This window comes from Saccostrea cucullata, unplaced genomic scaffold, assembly GCF_032062105.1.
Source record: "Saccostrea cucullata isolate Sc308-1 unplaced genomic scaffold, CSIRO_AGI_Scuc_v1 ctg4528, whole genome shotgun sequence".
Taxonomy (NCBI): Eukaryota; Metazoa; Mollusca; class Bivalvia; order Ostreida; family Ostreidae; genus Saccostrea; species Saccostrea cuccullata.
In genome coordinates, this window is record NW_026940199.1 from 60,543 (window position 1) to 78,505 (window position 17,963).

The 17,963-nt window shown below is 33.5% G+C and overlaps 1 protein-coding gene across 1 annotated transcript; it reads left to right on the plus strand.

The window, feature by feature from the left end:
• Positions 1-8,013: 8,013 nt before the first annotated feature.
• Positions 8,014-16,954, plus strand: LOC134254957 (glycine N-acyltransferase-like). Its single transcript, XM_062737490.1, has 5 exons — positions 8,014-8,171; positions 12,843-12,947; positions 13,778-13,895; positions 13,980-14,091; positions 16,507-16,954. Exons 1-5 carry the CDS (start codon positions 8,070-8,072, stop codon positions 16,916-16,918), a joined length of 849 nt encoding a protein of 282 aa, XP_062593474.1. The 5' UTR covers positions 8,014-8,069; the 3' UTR covers positions 16,919-16,954.
• The last annotated feature ends 1,009 nt before the right edge of the window (positions 16,955-17,963 follow it).

A 17,963-nucleotide genomic window follows, 5' to 3' on the forward strand; every position in this document is an offset into this window, starting at 1 on the left:
GCAAGCATTGAATGGAGGTTGTCGTTCAACAGATTAGAAATTGGTCTTCTGCGTGAAATTCAGGAAAAAATCCCATTTGCCATCACCTGTTACAGGCTGTTTAAAAGCATACGATACTGGCATTTGAATTACCCTGATTTCCTCCACTCTTACCATTTGAAGATGATATTCCTCCGCGCGTGCCACGCCTTTCCAGCCTCGTCCTGGACAGAAGACCACGTTGCAGCTAATTTACTTGGTCTCCTTGACGACCTGTTTCATTGCTTGGCTACACATAATCTCCCAAGTTACTTTTTTCTTGATTGCAATCTTATAGATGGAATCCATGCTGATTTCATTATGACATTAATAAAGCAAGTCAGTCAGATTCGACGTGATCCTGTAAAGTATATAACAGAACTTAAAAGATAGTTGTTTGAATTTTTTCTTTGTTTGTTTAATGTTCTTTGAAATTTTTTACTCATTTTGAGACGCCAACAATTACCTGTGGAGGGCTGCAAAATCAGAACCGTATTGTGCATCGAGTGCTCCTGAACGCTGATGAGGATTTTTTTGCGCCAGCACCTACTGTGATACGGGACCTCGGTTTATCCAGTCTTATCCGAAGGACCGGAACCACGTCCCACGGTGGGATTTGAACCCGCGACGTAAAGATTTACTCCTTACTCCGCGACTCAGACAACGCAGGTGACTCTTCAAAGATAAATATTTTTGGAAACGTTTTCATGATACAAAGCTTCAAACGTCTAATCTGCGTCACTTGGTCTTACAGTGTACTTTCAATCTTTAATAATACTCAAACAAAAATGCTCTTTATTTGTAAATTTCAATACATAGGTACTAAAATAGTATACAAGAATGCGAAATCTTGCAAATAATCGTCACAAACCAACCATCAGCTTTAACAAAACATGAAGTCCCTACTTGGGGAAACTGCACGTCAGTCTGATATAAAGCAGTCCTACTCCTTCGTGTTTCAGAATAATCATTTTGTCCGCTCGATTGGTTTGGTAGGGTATACTTAGAAGGCCTTCTCAGCTTTCCACACCAAAAGCGGAAGGATAGCATTCTAATATGGCGTCAAGCGGGTGAAAATTATGGGGACTTTTATTATTGTAAATAAACCAAACTTAAAACAAAATACAGTTGCAAATAAGTATTTTATCATGTGTGAAGGATAATTCTGTTAAGAAGCATTTTTCTGTTATATAATTGCAGTAAAATCAACCATCGAACACGGTTTCATTTACCATGTAATATGGGAAGATTTGACCCGTATTTTGGTCCCTGATTTGACCATAATTATTTTTAAATATTTATACAGTCATGTATAGTTTAAAATTCTCCTGTCTCAGGCACTTGACGTTTTAAGTCTTTCTTTACATAAATAAAAAATTCCCAGTACTATTACATTAAATATATTTTTTCCACTCTTAGTTATCTCTTCAACTATCTGTTCAAGTTTCCCTTTCGAACTAACATTTAATGCTTTAAATTAAAGGATTCAAATTCTTAAAAAACAACAACTGCAGTAATCCAAAACATTCATCGCAGATTATATTCCATGGTATTCAATACCTTTCTGAACACTCGATTTAGACATACAAATATTCTAACCCTTCCGACATTCCCATCTCCTTCTGGAAGGGTCCCAATCGAATGGGCCCCTATTGAATGTACAGAAGCTAAGCCAGTCCATCTTTGCTAGACGTCGGGCCCACTGCATTGGGACCCTTCTAGAAGCAGAGGGGAATGTTGGAAGGGTTGGAATATGTATGTCAAAATCGAGTGTTCAGAAGGGTATTGAATACGATGGAATATTATCTGCAATGTTTTGAATACTTGATATCGCGATTACTTCACGTAGCGGAACTCTTTGGCGATGGAGGTAGGAAACGTCTGTTGGCTGGGGGCAAATGTGCTATTCAATACAGTGCAAGATCGATCATCGTAGAATCTATAAGGACAGATAAGTAAAAAATCCTTGTGGAATGCCTTGCTAAACAATCGCTGAACCAGCCTAATAAATTTTTGAGAGGAGCCAGTCCTAAATTGTTAAATTTTTAACGATATTTCTAACGATGCGAATATCGTCACATTTTTAAGCAGATAAAATAATTATTCTAACCTTTCCTTATTTGACAATCAACTATTTGGAGTTCAATATCTGGCAAAACATTGTGCTTTCGGCATTAAATTGTTCGAATCATTCGATTGTCACTACTGTAAACAATGGCATGTGCCCCAGAAATTTAGACCTTTATCGACTCCCCCGCAAAAGAGCGGTAGTAAGTTAGATAACTGCGCAGTACTCATTGGTACTCGCGATATTACGTATTACTGCAGTTGTTGAATTTCAAGAATTTGAATCCGTTTTTTAAAGGATTACCGAAGTCCGTGTTAGTTCGAAAGGGAAACTTGAAGAGATAATTAAGAGTGGAAAATTAATTTAAAATAATAGTATTGGGAATTTTTTTTATTTATGTAAAGAAAGATTTAAAACATCAATTGTCTGAGACAGAAGAATATTAAAGAGCATGTATATATAAAAAAAAATAATAATTATGGTCAAATCAGGGACCTATTTACGGCTCAAATCTGCACCCCATATTACATGGTAAATTATGAAACCGTGTTCGGTGGTTGATTTTACTGCAATTACATGACATAAAAATGCTTCTTAACAGAATTACCCTTCACACATGATAAAACTACTTATTTGCAACTGCAAAGTTTGGTTTATATACAATAATAAAAATCTCCCAAGTTTTCACCCACCCGCTTGACGCCATATTAGAATGCTATCCTTCCATCTCTGACGTGGAAGGCTGAGAAGGCCTTCTAAGTCTACCCTACCAAACCAATCGAGCAGACAAAATATTCATGTAGTAGTAGTAGTAAATTTTATTTAAAGTCGGACTACAGACACATAACAAAGAACATGAGCTATAAAGCTCTTTTACCGATTAGAAACATAAAACATATTTATAATAAAATGTACATATATACACATAAGAGCACAATTATCACATTAGAGTTCATAAAGACAGAAATTCATTTAAACACACAAGTGTAACCAAAGACATTGATAAACAGACATAAAAAGAAATAAATAAAAGACAAAACATTTGAGCAACACACAAAGAAAAATAAAAGGAGTCAACATAAGAAAACAGCAAGTACTTAAAACAAATTTCATGCACAAATAAATGGAGGAAAAGTTTAGAAAGCACAAAACTGTAAAAAAAAAAAAAATAAATAAATAAAAAATAAATAATTTTTTAAGACGATGATCTATAAACTAAAACATTAGGTAAAGACAGAAATTCATTTAAACACACAAGTGTAACCAAAGACATTGATAAACAGACATAAAAAGAAATAAATAAAAGACAAAACATTTGAGCAACACACAAAGAAAAATAAAACGAGTCAACATAAGAAAACAGCAAGTACTTAAAACAAATTTCAAAGTTTAGAAAGCACAAAACTGTAAAAAAAAAAACTAAATAAAAAAAAATAAAAAATTAATAATTTTTTAAGACGATGATCTATAAACTAAAACATTAGGTATGAGGCATAGAAGTCTGAAGTCTGCAGGAGCTGCATTTACAATGTTGTTCTCCGCACCAAGTTGAGATATAATTTGAAAATTGATTATATGAGGAGAATTGCCTGGCTTCATTAGGCAGAGAGTTCCAGAGCTTTGCTGCCTCATACCTAAATGATTTCATCCCATACCTTGTTGTTCTTGGTCTTGGAAGTTCTGCAGTATTTGTATATCTAAAATTGTATGATGCTCACTCCTCCAACCTCTGATGTTTCGGAGGTCCGTGTTTGCTCTGCTCTTGTTTTGTATATTTGTTTAATGGACGTTGAGATTGAATACTGTTCGTTATTTCCATATCCTTATCTTGCAAAAAGACGGGACTTAAACCTTGGATAATTTTAAAGGTTTCTAGAGCAATGGCACGCATTCTTCTGGTTTTCAAAGATGGTAGTTTAGATTTATGTAAAAGACGTTCATAAGAACTTTTATAATCTTCATAAATAAATCTTAATGCTCTTTCCTGAATTTTTTCTATTTTGCGAGTGTTTTGCTCAGTACAAAAATGCCATGTTAAGAGGCAATAACTAAAATTTGACGTGATAAAAGAGTGATATATTGTAAGTTTTCCTAACTTAGTTAAGGTAGGATTCTTCTCTGGTTTCTGACTAGATGGAATATTCAAAGAACATTTGTTGATATGCCTTATATATTTAGATGTAAGAGATTTTAAAGACCATATTTTTCTTCCCTCATCACAATTATACAACTTTAAATAGAAATGGTAAACTGCGTTTGAAAACTAGCAGGGACTATATTTTGGGCGGAATGGTGGCGTATGAAAATATCTTCTTTTCTGCCTCTCAGAATTATTATAGAACATTGAATTTAGTTATAATTTTCACAGGCACCTGAAGTATGGATAATACCCCCCCTTTTTTTTTTAATGAAAAAAAATATGTAAGAGGGTAAAATATCTCAAAAATATATAATTTCCCCGTCAAACACATCTATATGTCGTTATATGCAAGCAGATTGTATTTTTCTCACGTTTAAAGAATGACCCTATTCGGTATAATAAATATGTCTTTAGAGCATCGGCAAATTTTAAATGAAAATCAAACAATTTTAATTATTTCCATATGACACACATATACCCCGGTAATTCATACAATGTATAATTTAGAATTTTTTTTTTTTTATTGAAGCATTAAGTTAGTGATATTTATACATGTACATTTATCAAAAATCAAATTAACCACCTACTTCAATTTTTTAAATTTAAAGATGCTTTCAATTAATTTGTTACTTTTTCAACCTTTCCCCAGGGAAAAAACTTACATTAGATAATCATATTATTGATTTTATAGAAAAAGATTTATAAATTAAAAATGTACTCAACTTAGAATTTGTGCAAAATCTTATACGTGAAAAGAAGAAAACACTTGCTGTGGCCTTCAGCTCGACATTTAGATATATCGACGACGTATTGTCAATTAACAATGGTAATTTCCATTCCTACGTCGATACGATATATCCTGGAGAGCTTGAGATAAAAGATACCACAAAGTCTGACACATCTGTTTCATACATGGATATTTTACTTGAAAGGGACGTTAATGGTAATCTAACAACCAAGCTATATGATAAACGTGATGACTTTAACTTTTCTATCGTCAATTTCCATTACTTATGCAGCAATATACCTTCATCACCTGCATACGGAGTTTATATATCTCAGTGGATTCGATACGCAAGAGTATGTATACCTACGAACAATTTCTAAAACGAGGTAGATTATCGACAAGCAAGTTTATGAAACAAGAATATCAGCAGTCTCGTTTAAAGTCATCATTTCGTAAGTTCTATGGTCGATACAATGACCTCGTATTGTTTTATGGACTTTGATATTGAATACTGTTCGTTATCTCCATATCCTTCTCAACTAGAATAGAAATCAAATAGGGACCAGCCCTTCAAGTACTTAATGGGGCCGTTTTGCAACAATTGAATGGTTGTATATTGTTTAGAAGACGATTCTGAACATCTTTTAGCAATACTGCTTATCAAAATGTGTTTCTCTTTGGAGGTATAAAGAATAAAAGATTTAGCATTTTGGCCCCTTACGGCCCCTAATTACGCAACATATGATCATAATTTTACAAGATATTGCTGCAGATTGCATCAAGTCAAACAATTTTGCTTCAGCAATGTATTGTAAAAAATTGTTCATTAAAGAGGGATGGATAAACGACTTTTGGCCCTTCTGAGACCCTTAATTGAGGGGTCAGCCCCACTTTTTTTATATTACACAAAAGCTCTACATTCTGCACATCTTCGCTTCAATATTTTCTAACAAATTATGAGCAGGTCAGAAGATATGAAACAAAAGGTGTCAAATTTTGTGAGATGTTTCTGAGATGTTTTTCGAGTCCTACCGAGCTCCGGCGCCTTTTGCGCTAGAAAGATTTGGATCAGAACATCCGTAATATCTCGAGATAGAAAGTGACGCCATCATCGAAAAAAATTATTTTCCGAATAAATAGCAAATGGGCTTGCCATAAATATGCTTACTTTCGTTTTCCTGAATCTTAAATTTTTAGCAGTTGATCAAAGAAGCTGCCATCATTATTTGTTATTTCAAACAAGGGATTTACAGCATTTTTGTCTACACAGTACTATTATTCTGGGTATTACATACTCAGTCTTTTTTCTTATAACTCATAATATGGCAAGTCCTTTTGCTATTTATTCGAAAAATAAAATTCATCTTCAAATTACAGAGATATCTCTCATTTAAGAGAGGTATCTCTTAGAAAATATATATATCTCCCAACTTAAAGAGATATCTCTCATTTTTAAGAGTTATCTCTACGAGAAAGAGATATCTCTTAAACTTAAAGAGATATCTCTAATACTCAGAAACATATCTCTTTCACTCAGTGAGATATCTCTTTTGTAAGAGAGATATCTATTCCACTTAAACAGATATCCGTTTCTCCTTTAGAGATATCTCTTTCGTGAAAAGAGATATCTCTGAAGGTTAAAGAGATATTTCTTTCACTCAGAGAGATATCTCTTTTACTTTGGGAAATATCTTTCAAAGATAAAGAGATATCTCTCAAAGTAAAAGAGATATCTCTCTTAGTTTATCTTAAGAGATATCTCTCAAAGTGAAAGAGATATCTTTCAAAAGTGTCTAAAAGAGATATCTCTCAAGCAAAAAGTGATGTCTTTTTATTGCAAAGAGATATCTCTCTTCATTATTTTTATTTAAATTGCGTTTTTAACGACTTCTTCCTTTAACGGAAGTAAGCTTTTTATTCACGGAAGTACATTAAAGTATTTTATATTTCCACATATTCCTGATATTCTACATTATAGCTTGACTAAACATGAGACGTAATTCAGTGTTGTTTAGACTTCATTTTTGTAATAGTTGATTAGCTGAGAAAATTGGGTTCATTGCATTTGAGATTACTAGTATATAAATATATGGCAAGCCCTTTTACTATTTATTCGTGAAATAAAAAATTCTTTCAATAAGAGAGATATCTCGTTAGCTTATAGAGAGATCTCTTTGAATAAGGGAGATATCTTTATTCCTTAGTGAGATATCTCTTTCAACAAAAGAGATATCTCTATTTGTAAGAGAAATATCTCTTTTACTTAGAGAGATATCTTTATAAGCTAGACAGATATCTCTTTAAGAGAGAGATATCTCTTAAAGTAAGAGAGATATCTCTTTAACAAGGTTAAAAGAGATATCTTTCTTAGTTAGAGAGATATCTCTTTAGATTTTCGAAAAAGAGATATCTTACTAAACTAATGAGATATCTGTTTTAATGAAAGAGATATTTCTCTTCCAATGATCCCTAAAATAGAATAATTAATTATATGTTTAACTTGGAAAGATATCTCCAAAAGTAAAAGAGACATCTATGTAGGTAAAAGAGATATATCTTTAATGTTCAGAGATATTTCTTTTCACGAAAGAGATATCTCTCAAGGAGAAAGAGATATCTGATCAAGTGGAAGAGATATCTCTCTTATCAAAAGAGATATCTCTATTAGTTTAAGAGATATCTCTTTCTCAAAGAGACATCTCTTAAAAATGAGAGATATCTTTTTAAGTTGGGAGATATCTCTATTTTTTTAAGAGATATATGTCTAAATTGAGAGATATCTCTGTATTAAATTTTAAAACAAATTTTATTTTCCGAATAAATTGCAAAAGGGCTTGCCTATGAGGCGCCGTTTTGGTATTTACTGGCAAAAAGTGATATCACCTATTTGAATAGGTGATATCACTTATTCGAATAGGTGATATCACCTATACAGATTACAGATTCGAATAGGTGATATCACTTTTTGGCAGTAAATGCCAAAACGGCGCCCCATACTTGCCATACATTGATAATATACGAGGTAATAAAAGAAAATGACCTTGTCACTAAAAGTCAAAATGAATTTTCCAGCTTTGAATCGGTTAAAAATCCGAAGGATTAATGATTTCTACAAAATGTGCAAACGCAGAAAGAATACATTCGAGCAAGAACTTGATTCCTCCAACTACGGATATTTGGAGGAAAGGTTGCAGCAAGAGTTGCCTTATTCTTTCAAGGTAGGTACGAGTGTGGGGGTTCGGATTACTTAAATTTGGCTATTAATTCTAGATGACCTGTTTAGATTTACTCTGTTGAAAATATAAAAATATTTACTGTGCAGTGTTTGGACCACTGGTTTTTCTCCATTAAGACATTTTTTCAGATTGTCCACTGCAAAAATGAACCCATGATAGATTCTAAAATGACATATATCAATTGTGTTATTCAAGCGTACTATGTTAAAACAATGTATTTCCTATTTTATTGGCTAAAGATTTTGAATGTTGAGAGTATTTTATTTATGTTTATATATTTTACAGACGTAGTACATGGTGTTGGGAGTATATGTATATGGTATTTTATTAGATAAGTTCAAACATTGCATGGCAAAATTTAAAATTATCGACAACAAAAATTATTATGAACAATCTCAAAACACAGATTGTCTCAACATACAAAATTATTCACCCTTTCATTGTCTTTTTTTCAATTACTGCATGTTTACATGCTTAAAACAATGTATGCAAGTTATATTTACTATCAAATAACAAGAAGACAAAAGTAACACTCATTCCTTTTGTATTTTCGCTGGTACCTTACGAAATAATGTAACAATAAGGTAAAAAGTAAATTCATGCAATAGTATACGATTATGGACTTCAGTGTAGGTCGATATGTGGTTATAAGGACTCATGGCAATTGATATTGACCGAAGACACAGACAGTGATAGCGACCGAGCCTGCGAGGTTGCTATCATTTTTTGTGTCTTCGGTCAATATCAATATTGCCATGAGTCCTTATAACCACATATTGACCGTTCACTGAAGAGCTCAGTTGGGTGAACAGTTTCTGAGAACACTCGCGGACAAAAAAGTACCGGAGAAGAAATAAGAAGAACTAAATGGGACAAAGAACACAGCTCATTAGAAGTGGGATCTGTGCGTATTCAAATCTTTATACAAGTCTTGGACAAAAAACAATCTTTACATAATTTCTGCAATGACAGCCTGTAATGCTAATAACTAATCTTTGGTTTGCTTTAATTATTTGTTTTCACTGAACAGCGTTTAAGGTCTGTTATGTTTAATTAATTAGGCAATTTTGTCAATTCTCCGAGAAACCATGAATTCTCGGGAAAAGAGACAGATGATATTACAGGTGCGATTGTTGATAGGTTGTGTTTAATTATATGCCAATGCAAATGGTTGAAGGCAAAGGCGTTTAAAAACTGATGTCCATCGTTGCAACAAACTACAAATACCGTCCCGCAATACTATAAAATAAAGGAGCGAAAAAGTGCACGAAAATCCTAAATGCGCTAGATTGAGGAACTTGATAAAGTTCAAGTTGATACTGTACGTAGCTCTGACGACGGTTTATTCCCTGAACGTCTAAAACCTATATAAACAGTATAATTATCACACTCAATTAAGGGGCCCTCTGAGGGGTACAGGTAGACTTTACTTTTGTTACCTGTGTTATCTTGATTTATCAGTCTAAATCAGATGAATTTATTTTTCTGATAAAGAATATTACCAAACCACAATTTATTTGATTTATTTGATTAAATAACTATAATTCAAGACACCAAACAAGTGTTTTTTCATATAAATATTTTTATTTTTTTTTCAGCACATTTCAGCACTATGACACAACATATTTAAAGTGATAAGTTTATTATTTACAAATATCTAATTTTTAAAATACATAAAAACACTTTAAGCACTCTTCATTAAAATCACATCTTAAGTACTATCTAATATGCTTTTCAATATTAAAATGGAAACAGAGTTTAACTTCAGTTCTATGCATTAATTAGCACTAATTTTTTTTCACATTTTTGGGGTTTAATCTCTCATTTCATAATCACAGAATTTTCTTCATGATCACTACCCCAGGTGCAACAGCTCTGATGAGGAGTCAGTGTAAGTCATGAGATCGATTGTCCCGTTTTGGAGGCGTTCTTGCAGCAGTTGAAGTCTTCTCCTGATGGTTGCATATTTCTTGGCTGGTGGTCTGATGGTTCCACCGACTTGTCTCTGTATCTGTAAGATTTCATTGGCATTCTGAATGTCTTTGAACAACTTGATCACTGTGAATATGTTGGGGTGAGCATGTTGAACCATTCTCTTTATCTTGCTGTGCCATCCTTCCAGACTGTTGTTCGTTCTTGGTCCTTCTGTTCTGTTTGTGGTTCCACAAAAGTCGGTCACCATTTACCCACTGCTCTGTCACATAGTCTGTTAAGTTTTGTGTCAGCTCTGTAATGTCAGCTTCAGCTCGGTCTTCCAGGGCTGTAAACCATACATCTTCTATGCAGTCGAGGGGAACTAGAGGCAGGACAGCTGCTCTTCGAACCAATGTCTTGACGTCGTCATTCTCTTTGTATGGAATCTGTAGGCCAGTCTGTTGCGCTCTTCGCCATACCGCCTGTGTGAAGTGGAAGAAGCAGCCCTTTGTGTTGACTCCAGGAAACACTTGTCGAATGGAATTGTGGATAACTGTCCCGAAGTCAGCTAGGGCGTTGGTAGGACAAAACTGTAGTCCAAGGTCGTTGATTTTTTCTTGCAGAGTTGAGAAGAATCTGGTGTAGATCGCCTGACTCTTGCCAGGTAAGAGGGCGTAAACAACTGGTGTCATCACATCGTCAATCCGCACATGGATACTGAAGATTTGTTGGAAGAGGCTGGGACAGGTGTAAAATGTACCATCACAGAAGAAGGTCTCAGATGCTGCAAGATCTCTAAGGTTGTCAGTAGTTGCATAGGTGATGATTCTTGTGTTCTGGAAGGTGTCGTCTAGTAGTAGGAATTGTTGACCAGTCTCTGTCTCTGTCCATTTTCCTTCCAGTCTAATGTCTGTAAGTGTCTTTGGGAGTGGGTGGGATGGATCTAACTTCTTCTGCGCATCGCTTGGTGATGGAATTCATTATTTGTTTGGCGACAACTTTGGCTTGGTCTGCGGGATGGGTATGCTGCTGTCTTCCGAATCCAACCGGGATGTTGTTCTCCGTTGATAAATAGGCTGAACAACCTGCTACGATGCATTTCCAGTAGAGCTTTGTCTCTGTTCTGCGATGAATTCGGTAGATGTATCCATGAAGAGCTAAGTTGTGACCACCTTTTCTGTTTGTGATGTACGTAACGTTCAGCTGTGCATTTGCCATTGTTCTTGGTGTAGATGAAGACTGATGCTGTGGTGAATTTCCGTCTTGGATATATACTGTTTTGTAGCTTGTGGGGTTTTTTTTATTCACAGCTTGGACCATGGCTTGGACGAATTCAGAGCATCCTTGACAGTAATTTCCTTTCATCTAACTTTCAAAGTGAACTGATCTTACCAGCCTCATTACCAATTATTCATAATTTATGTTGTTAGTTGAAATTATATTAAAAATTCACAGTAAATGATTTGTTTTCAAATCATTGAATAAATCATTTTCACACATAAATAATTATCTTAAGATTAAGTTTTATCATGAAAACTTAAAATGATTTTGAAAATGATACATTGTAATTACATTACATGTATTCAGAGTAAATGCTTAAACTTTAGCTAAAAACGAACATCAAAATTTTTTAAGCACCATAACAAAATAACTGAATTCAACTGATGGATTGAAAAAAATTATCTAGTCTAGATTATTTCTAAAAGAAAACGAAAGATTTTTTTTGTTGTCTTTTTAAATATGTTAAATGCATTTAAATATAGTAATATATTTTAATGTTAAAATATTAACATTTTGATTAAAAAAATAAATAGAATTAAAGATTAATTATCACAGTAAAATAAACTTTTTTCTAAATAAAATAAATACTTTGAAAATTTTTTGAGTAAAAAATATTAAAAAATTTGAATAACATTTAATTTATTTCCCCTATATAAGTCTTTGACACAGTCTTATAAATGCAGGTAGTTTATTCATACAGTTTAAAACACAGGTAACACAGGTAAACTCTACCTGTGCCCCTTAGAGGGGCCCCTTAATTGAGTGTATTAATTGTACTGTTTATATAGGTTTTAGACGTTCAGGGAACACACCCTGACGACTGATACTTGGTCGGAAAACGCAACAAAGAGTTACATTACAATTACGGAGCAGATTATTTTTTTTTAAACAAAAAGACTGTGAAACACTAATGATTTTATTTCTTGTGTTTATCTGATATTTAAATTGAACTTTAAAAAAAAATGTTATATTAAATTTCGTCGGGCACGAAGTGTTCATCATTGTTTCAACAGAAATACATTTACATGTACGGGTAAACATCATATCAGAGCATGTGGTTTTATTTCTTCAAGAGTTTACAATGTTTTACAGTCATCGAGATCTATTTACACTTTTACCGAGTACCCGGGTACTCGATCGGAAAAACGTCCGAGTAACCGAGTACTAAAAATTGACCGATTTGACATCCCTAGTTATATTATATAATCACTCAAAGTGAATGCACTGACACAGTCCTAACTGAACAAACTCGACTGTCATTACGTCACAATGGTTAAAACACGCTTCTTATATTATGACGTCAAGTTCTACGTAACTTTAGTGCAACCGAACAGTGTGCCGTGCGATATCATTTTCCGCGGACGCGCTTTCGCGTCGACATCACAAAAGGAGAAATATCACGTGATGTTCTTTCAGCCAATGAAAATTACCAAAATAATCCTCTTATGTCTTCTGTAGACGTATTATCCTGTCAAGCTACTCAGGAAAGGAGTTCTAAAAGACAAGCGTGTATTGGTGGACCAGTGGCCGGATTTCAAGATTGTTTTAGTAACAGACAAGCAGGTCAGACCCCATAACATTTCCTATACAATAACAGTATAAAAACGAAGGCCAAACAATTGATATGAAACAAGTAAGCCAGTACCAACCAATGATAGGTAGTATATACTTATAAGGCCTAGCTATCACGCAGCATCCAATACTTGATATCGCGATTACTTAACCTAGCGGAACTCTTTCGCGATGGAGGTAGGAAACGTCTTTTGGGTGGGGGCAAAGTGCTATTGAATGCAATGCAAGATCGATCATTGCAGAATTTATAAGGACATATAAGTAAAAAATTCTGGCGGAATACCTTGCTAAACAATTGCTTAACTATAGCCTAATAATGTTTTGAGAGGAACCAATCCTAAAGTATTAAATTTTTAACGATATTTTTCACTAAGCGGACTCTTCTCGTTAAATTTTCATTGAAAATCGTCACATTTTAAAGCAGATAAAATATTCTAAACTTTCCTTATTTGACAATCTACTAATTGGAGTTCAATATCTGGCAAAACATAGTGCTTTCTTCATTAAATTGTTCGAATCATTCGATTGTCACTACTATAAAGTTATAAACAATGTCATGTGCCCCCAGAAATATAGACCTTTCTCGACTCCCCCACAAAAGAGCGGTAGTAAGTTAGATAACTGCGAGGTGCTCATTGGTATTCGCGATATTACGTATTCCAATTGCTGATATCACCATTTTTTTTAAATAGTCATTTACTATTCGAATATTCAATCCAAATAGAAAATACCACATATTTGAAGGGGTGATTCTCCAGTATCACTAGAAGTAAAACTTGAGAAGACTAAGATCAGAATTTGAGTTACCGTTTTGCTTGCAGAGGATGTCCACCCCACACCGGGTATACTGCTTTTGTAAGGACGATAACTCATCCACTTTGTTTGATTCCATTCTACGTCAGGTGTCCAACGAACTCGGGAGTTCTCTTGTCTTATTTGGTAATTTTCAATTATTCATTTGAAGCTTATTATTATTTTTTGGTTGAATTTGAATTCTTTTCTCTAAGGTTGTTGTTTCTTTAGGCTGCAGCCCGGGGATCACTGACGAATTAATCAGAATGAATGGTTCGTATGTCCGACGTCTTTTAGAAGATACCAGCATGTTAATGTTTCCAAGGGAAAACTTCAAAAAACTGTAAGTTGTTATCGAATCCTTTCTTCTGAATACAAGTCTGTAAGAGTCTCAAGTATCAGTAGTATCGTATAAGTTTACAAATTATTTCTTCTAAAAAATTACTATCGTTGTTATCATGATGAAAAAGTACTTGTAAATTTTTATAGAGAATGTTATAGATCTAGAACAAAATGAAAATGACTTAATCACATCCATGTTTAAAATATAAATTGGATTTTTCTATTCAAATTTTAACAACATGTATTCAATGATTAGGTAAGTATTCATTATAAGTAATTGCAAGGCATGTACGAGTTTACAAAATAATCGTCTATATATTTGAATTAAAAAAGTATGATAATTATATATTTCTTATAACGCGTTAATGAAGAACCTTATATTGTGTAGCGGAAGATGTTTGACTGTTCCTCGGTTAGTAGACACACAGAACAAAAGGGGTCAAAGGCTTTGGCGGGAAAATATTGACCAAAAGCTTTTTTTATACTTATCTATTCAAGCTTAAGAGTTAACTTTTGATTTTAGAACTCTAGAGATGTGTAGACTTTATTTATAGGAAGTTGTTACAAATTTATTTATATGTTTAAATAAAACATATTTATTTTAAGGATAAATAACACAAACTTTTTTGCGAAATCAGCAATATTTCTCATAGGTTTACATTTAAATTGGTAACCTAAATAATGTTTACCAAGAATATTGGGAAAAATTTCATATGAATTTGTCATAACGTAAAAAAAATTGTGCAAAATTTTGTATGGAATTATAGAGAGCAAAACAAAGTCTAATATCTAAGCCAAAGGAAAACCTTCGATTTCTTTATATTTCAGGGATTTAGTATTTATGTCATTTCAAATCAAAATCAGTCAAAAAATATACATCAATCCATGCATCAAACTTTTGTTCGTGTACAGTACTCATATATCAAGTTTATTATTGAAAGTTATTCTATATAAAATCAATACTATCACATTTTGTACAATGTTTAAAGGAATGTTAAAAATTACATGTAACTCATTTAGGTTCTTTGTGTGTTTAAGTAAACATCATTAGAAACTATCTGTTAAAAACAACGTTGAAATTCCGATGAACACTATAACCATTTTTTGCTCCTTTAGTCATATAGTAATTTTTGTATGTACTTCCACCCGGTAAATTCAAAAATTACAATATGACACCTTTATTAGACGACCTCCTTCTATATTTCTATTTGAGGCAAAATCTATCTTAAAGAAAAATTCTGCACAAGGAGAATATTTCCATTCAATTTGATATATCCAAATGATCTCGAAATAAAGGGCACATCAGTCTACCACATCCGCTTTCTATTTAGATGCCTATTTGATATAGACGGTAAGGGACAACTAACTACTAAATTGTATGACAAACCAGATGACTCTTAACTTTTCCATCATCAACTTTACCTCTATTCATGCTTATACCAGGTATCACCTGCAAACGGTATTGAAGAAAACAGTGATCGATCTTTAAACCCTTTCAAGCTCACCAGGATATATCGTATTGACATAAGAATAGAAATAACCATTATTAACTCACAATGCCTCGTCGAAATACATGGTATCTGAATGTCGAATTGAACACCACCGCAAGTGTTTCCTTCTTTTAACGAATAGGATTTTTGACAAATTCTGTTTTATATGAATACAAAGATAGGTAGATGCTAATAACAGGGCGCAATTGGTACCCATGGGAATTCCAATAGATTGTTAAAAATCACACGAATATTTTCCATCAGAAACTTAAGCACTTCTCAATATCAACTTTAGAATACTTGTATGTACAATCAGAATGCTTTTTAACAAAATAATTTTGCAAATGACTTATGGTAAGGTAAGTAATTTTAAGAGTTCCATTTGTATTGAAAAAGCAGCTGTCAATGATATCAAAAAACCTGGACTTCAAATCATTGTGCATGAGGAATAGTTGTATATAAAGTTGAAAAGTAACTTTTTATACTGTAAATTTTGGTAAAATTTTGTGATTTTTCAAAAGTTTCCTGGAATTTTTAACCATCCAAATCTAATTTACTTCATTTCTAGTATATTGTTGCACAGTTCTCCTGATGTTTCTCTTTCACCACTGTTAATATTTTTGTGAGAAATAAAGATAGGGGCTTGGTAGAACATATACGGGAACCCGCTATGTATCTATTAGGATTTCTATGAAGTTTTGGAATCCAGTATTTAGATATGGTAATTCAAAATTCATTCTGGTTGTTGGGAATACAAAGACAATGTTGTTACCTGCATACGATTTTCAGATCCGAAATACTTATATAAAAGAACAATTTATATTTCATTGCAAGAGTCAAGAATTATTAATTCTAGGTAGTCTGTACATACTCGTAAAAAAATACTAGTAGTTACGAACCCTACCATCTATGTTGTCTTTTTTCAGTACACTTCCGGATGACTTTAAAGAGAAACGTTTCGAGGAGGAAAATGTGGAGTTAGTCCTCAGTAATTTGCCATATAGAGAAGCTAAAGAATATATTGTACACATGATTAACATATTGCCAAGCACGTGCATTCTCAATAAAGATGACAAACCAGTAGCTTGGATACTTCAGCAAGAGTATGGATGTTGTGGAATGCTGCATGTGATGCCAGAATATAGAAGATTAAATCTTGGAAGCATTGCAGGACTGCTTCAAGCCGGAAAAGTTTTTGAAAATGGCGATGAGGTCTATTCATGGGTAGATAAAACAAATCATCCAGCACTAACTTATAATCTGAAAAATGGTTTAGTTCCTTTGTCTGATTTTATTGTAACTTGTTCAGAATACATGTACAGAAGAGTGACCAATTAAAGACTCATAGAATTTAGATATTAAAGCAAACATTTACCTGGGTACTTTGTTTTTTTTCTTAATTATACACACACTTTCTAATGAAAGTTTTTGCACATTCCAGAGACATATAATAGATTAGATCTATATGTCTCTGCATATGCTTATCACACTGGTTCCATCAGTGCATATATTACACTTTTTTCTTCTTTTTCTCTTTCAGTACTTTAACTTCTATAGTGATTCATCTCCTTGGATTACAATAAGTGGTGTCCTTAAGTTGTAGATATACAATAAGTGGTGTCCTTTAAGTTGTAGATATACAATAAGTGGTGTCCTTAAGTTGTAGATATACAATAATAAGGTATTGGAAATTTTGAATTACCCTGAAGAGGCTCCCAGTAAATGTTCTCCCTACTTAAATGTATCTCTCACGCCTCGCTCTGTGATCGAAAGGTCGTGGGTTCGAACCCCGGCCGCGACTGACCTAAGATGATAAATTCCTTCGTCAAACGCTCGGTACTTTGAAGTGAAAGCTGCGGGTCCTTCGGATGAGACTTTTAAAACCGAAGCCCCGTGTCAGGAGAGGTGTTTGCACGATAAAGATCCCTCGTTGCTCAATGGCCCAGAGTAACAAGTAAAGGTCTCAATTGGAAGCCCTTCACCTGTTTGTGGTGACGTTGCTATTTTTATAATAAATGAGAAAAAAATTCTCGAATAAGACGTAAAATGACGTAATCATCAATACCTCACGCTGCTTTTATTTCAGTATCCTCTCAATGGTGGACCATCTCAAGCTTTTTAACTTTAATTCAACATGATGTGGATTTCACATTGATGCACAATACTCCAGGTTTTGAATAACTAGTGGGTAATATGCAGCTGTCTTCGTTTCCTGGCTAGAAGAAATCTTTTACTTTCTCTTCAAAAATCCTTACCTTTTGGTTGCCTTCTTGACAATCTTATTTACTAAATGTTTTCACTTTAGATCTAGATATAAAGTCATCATTTTGTTTCTAAGTTCTATGGTCGATGCATTGACCTTGTCAGCAAATATACATGTAAT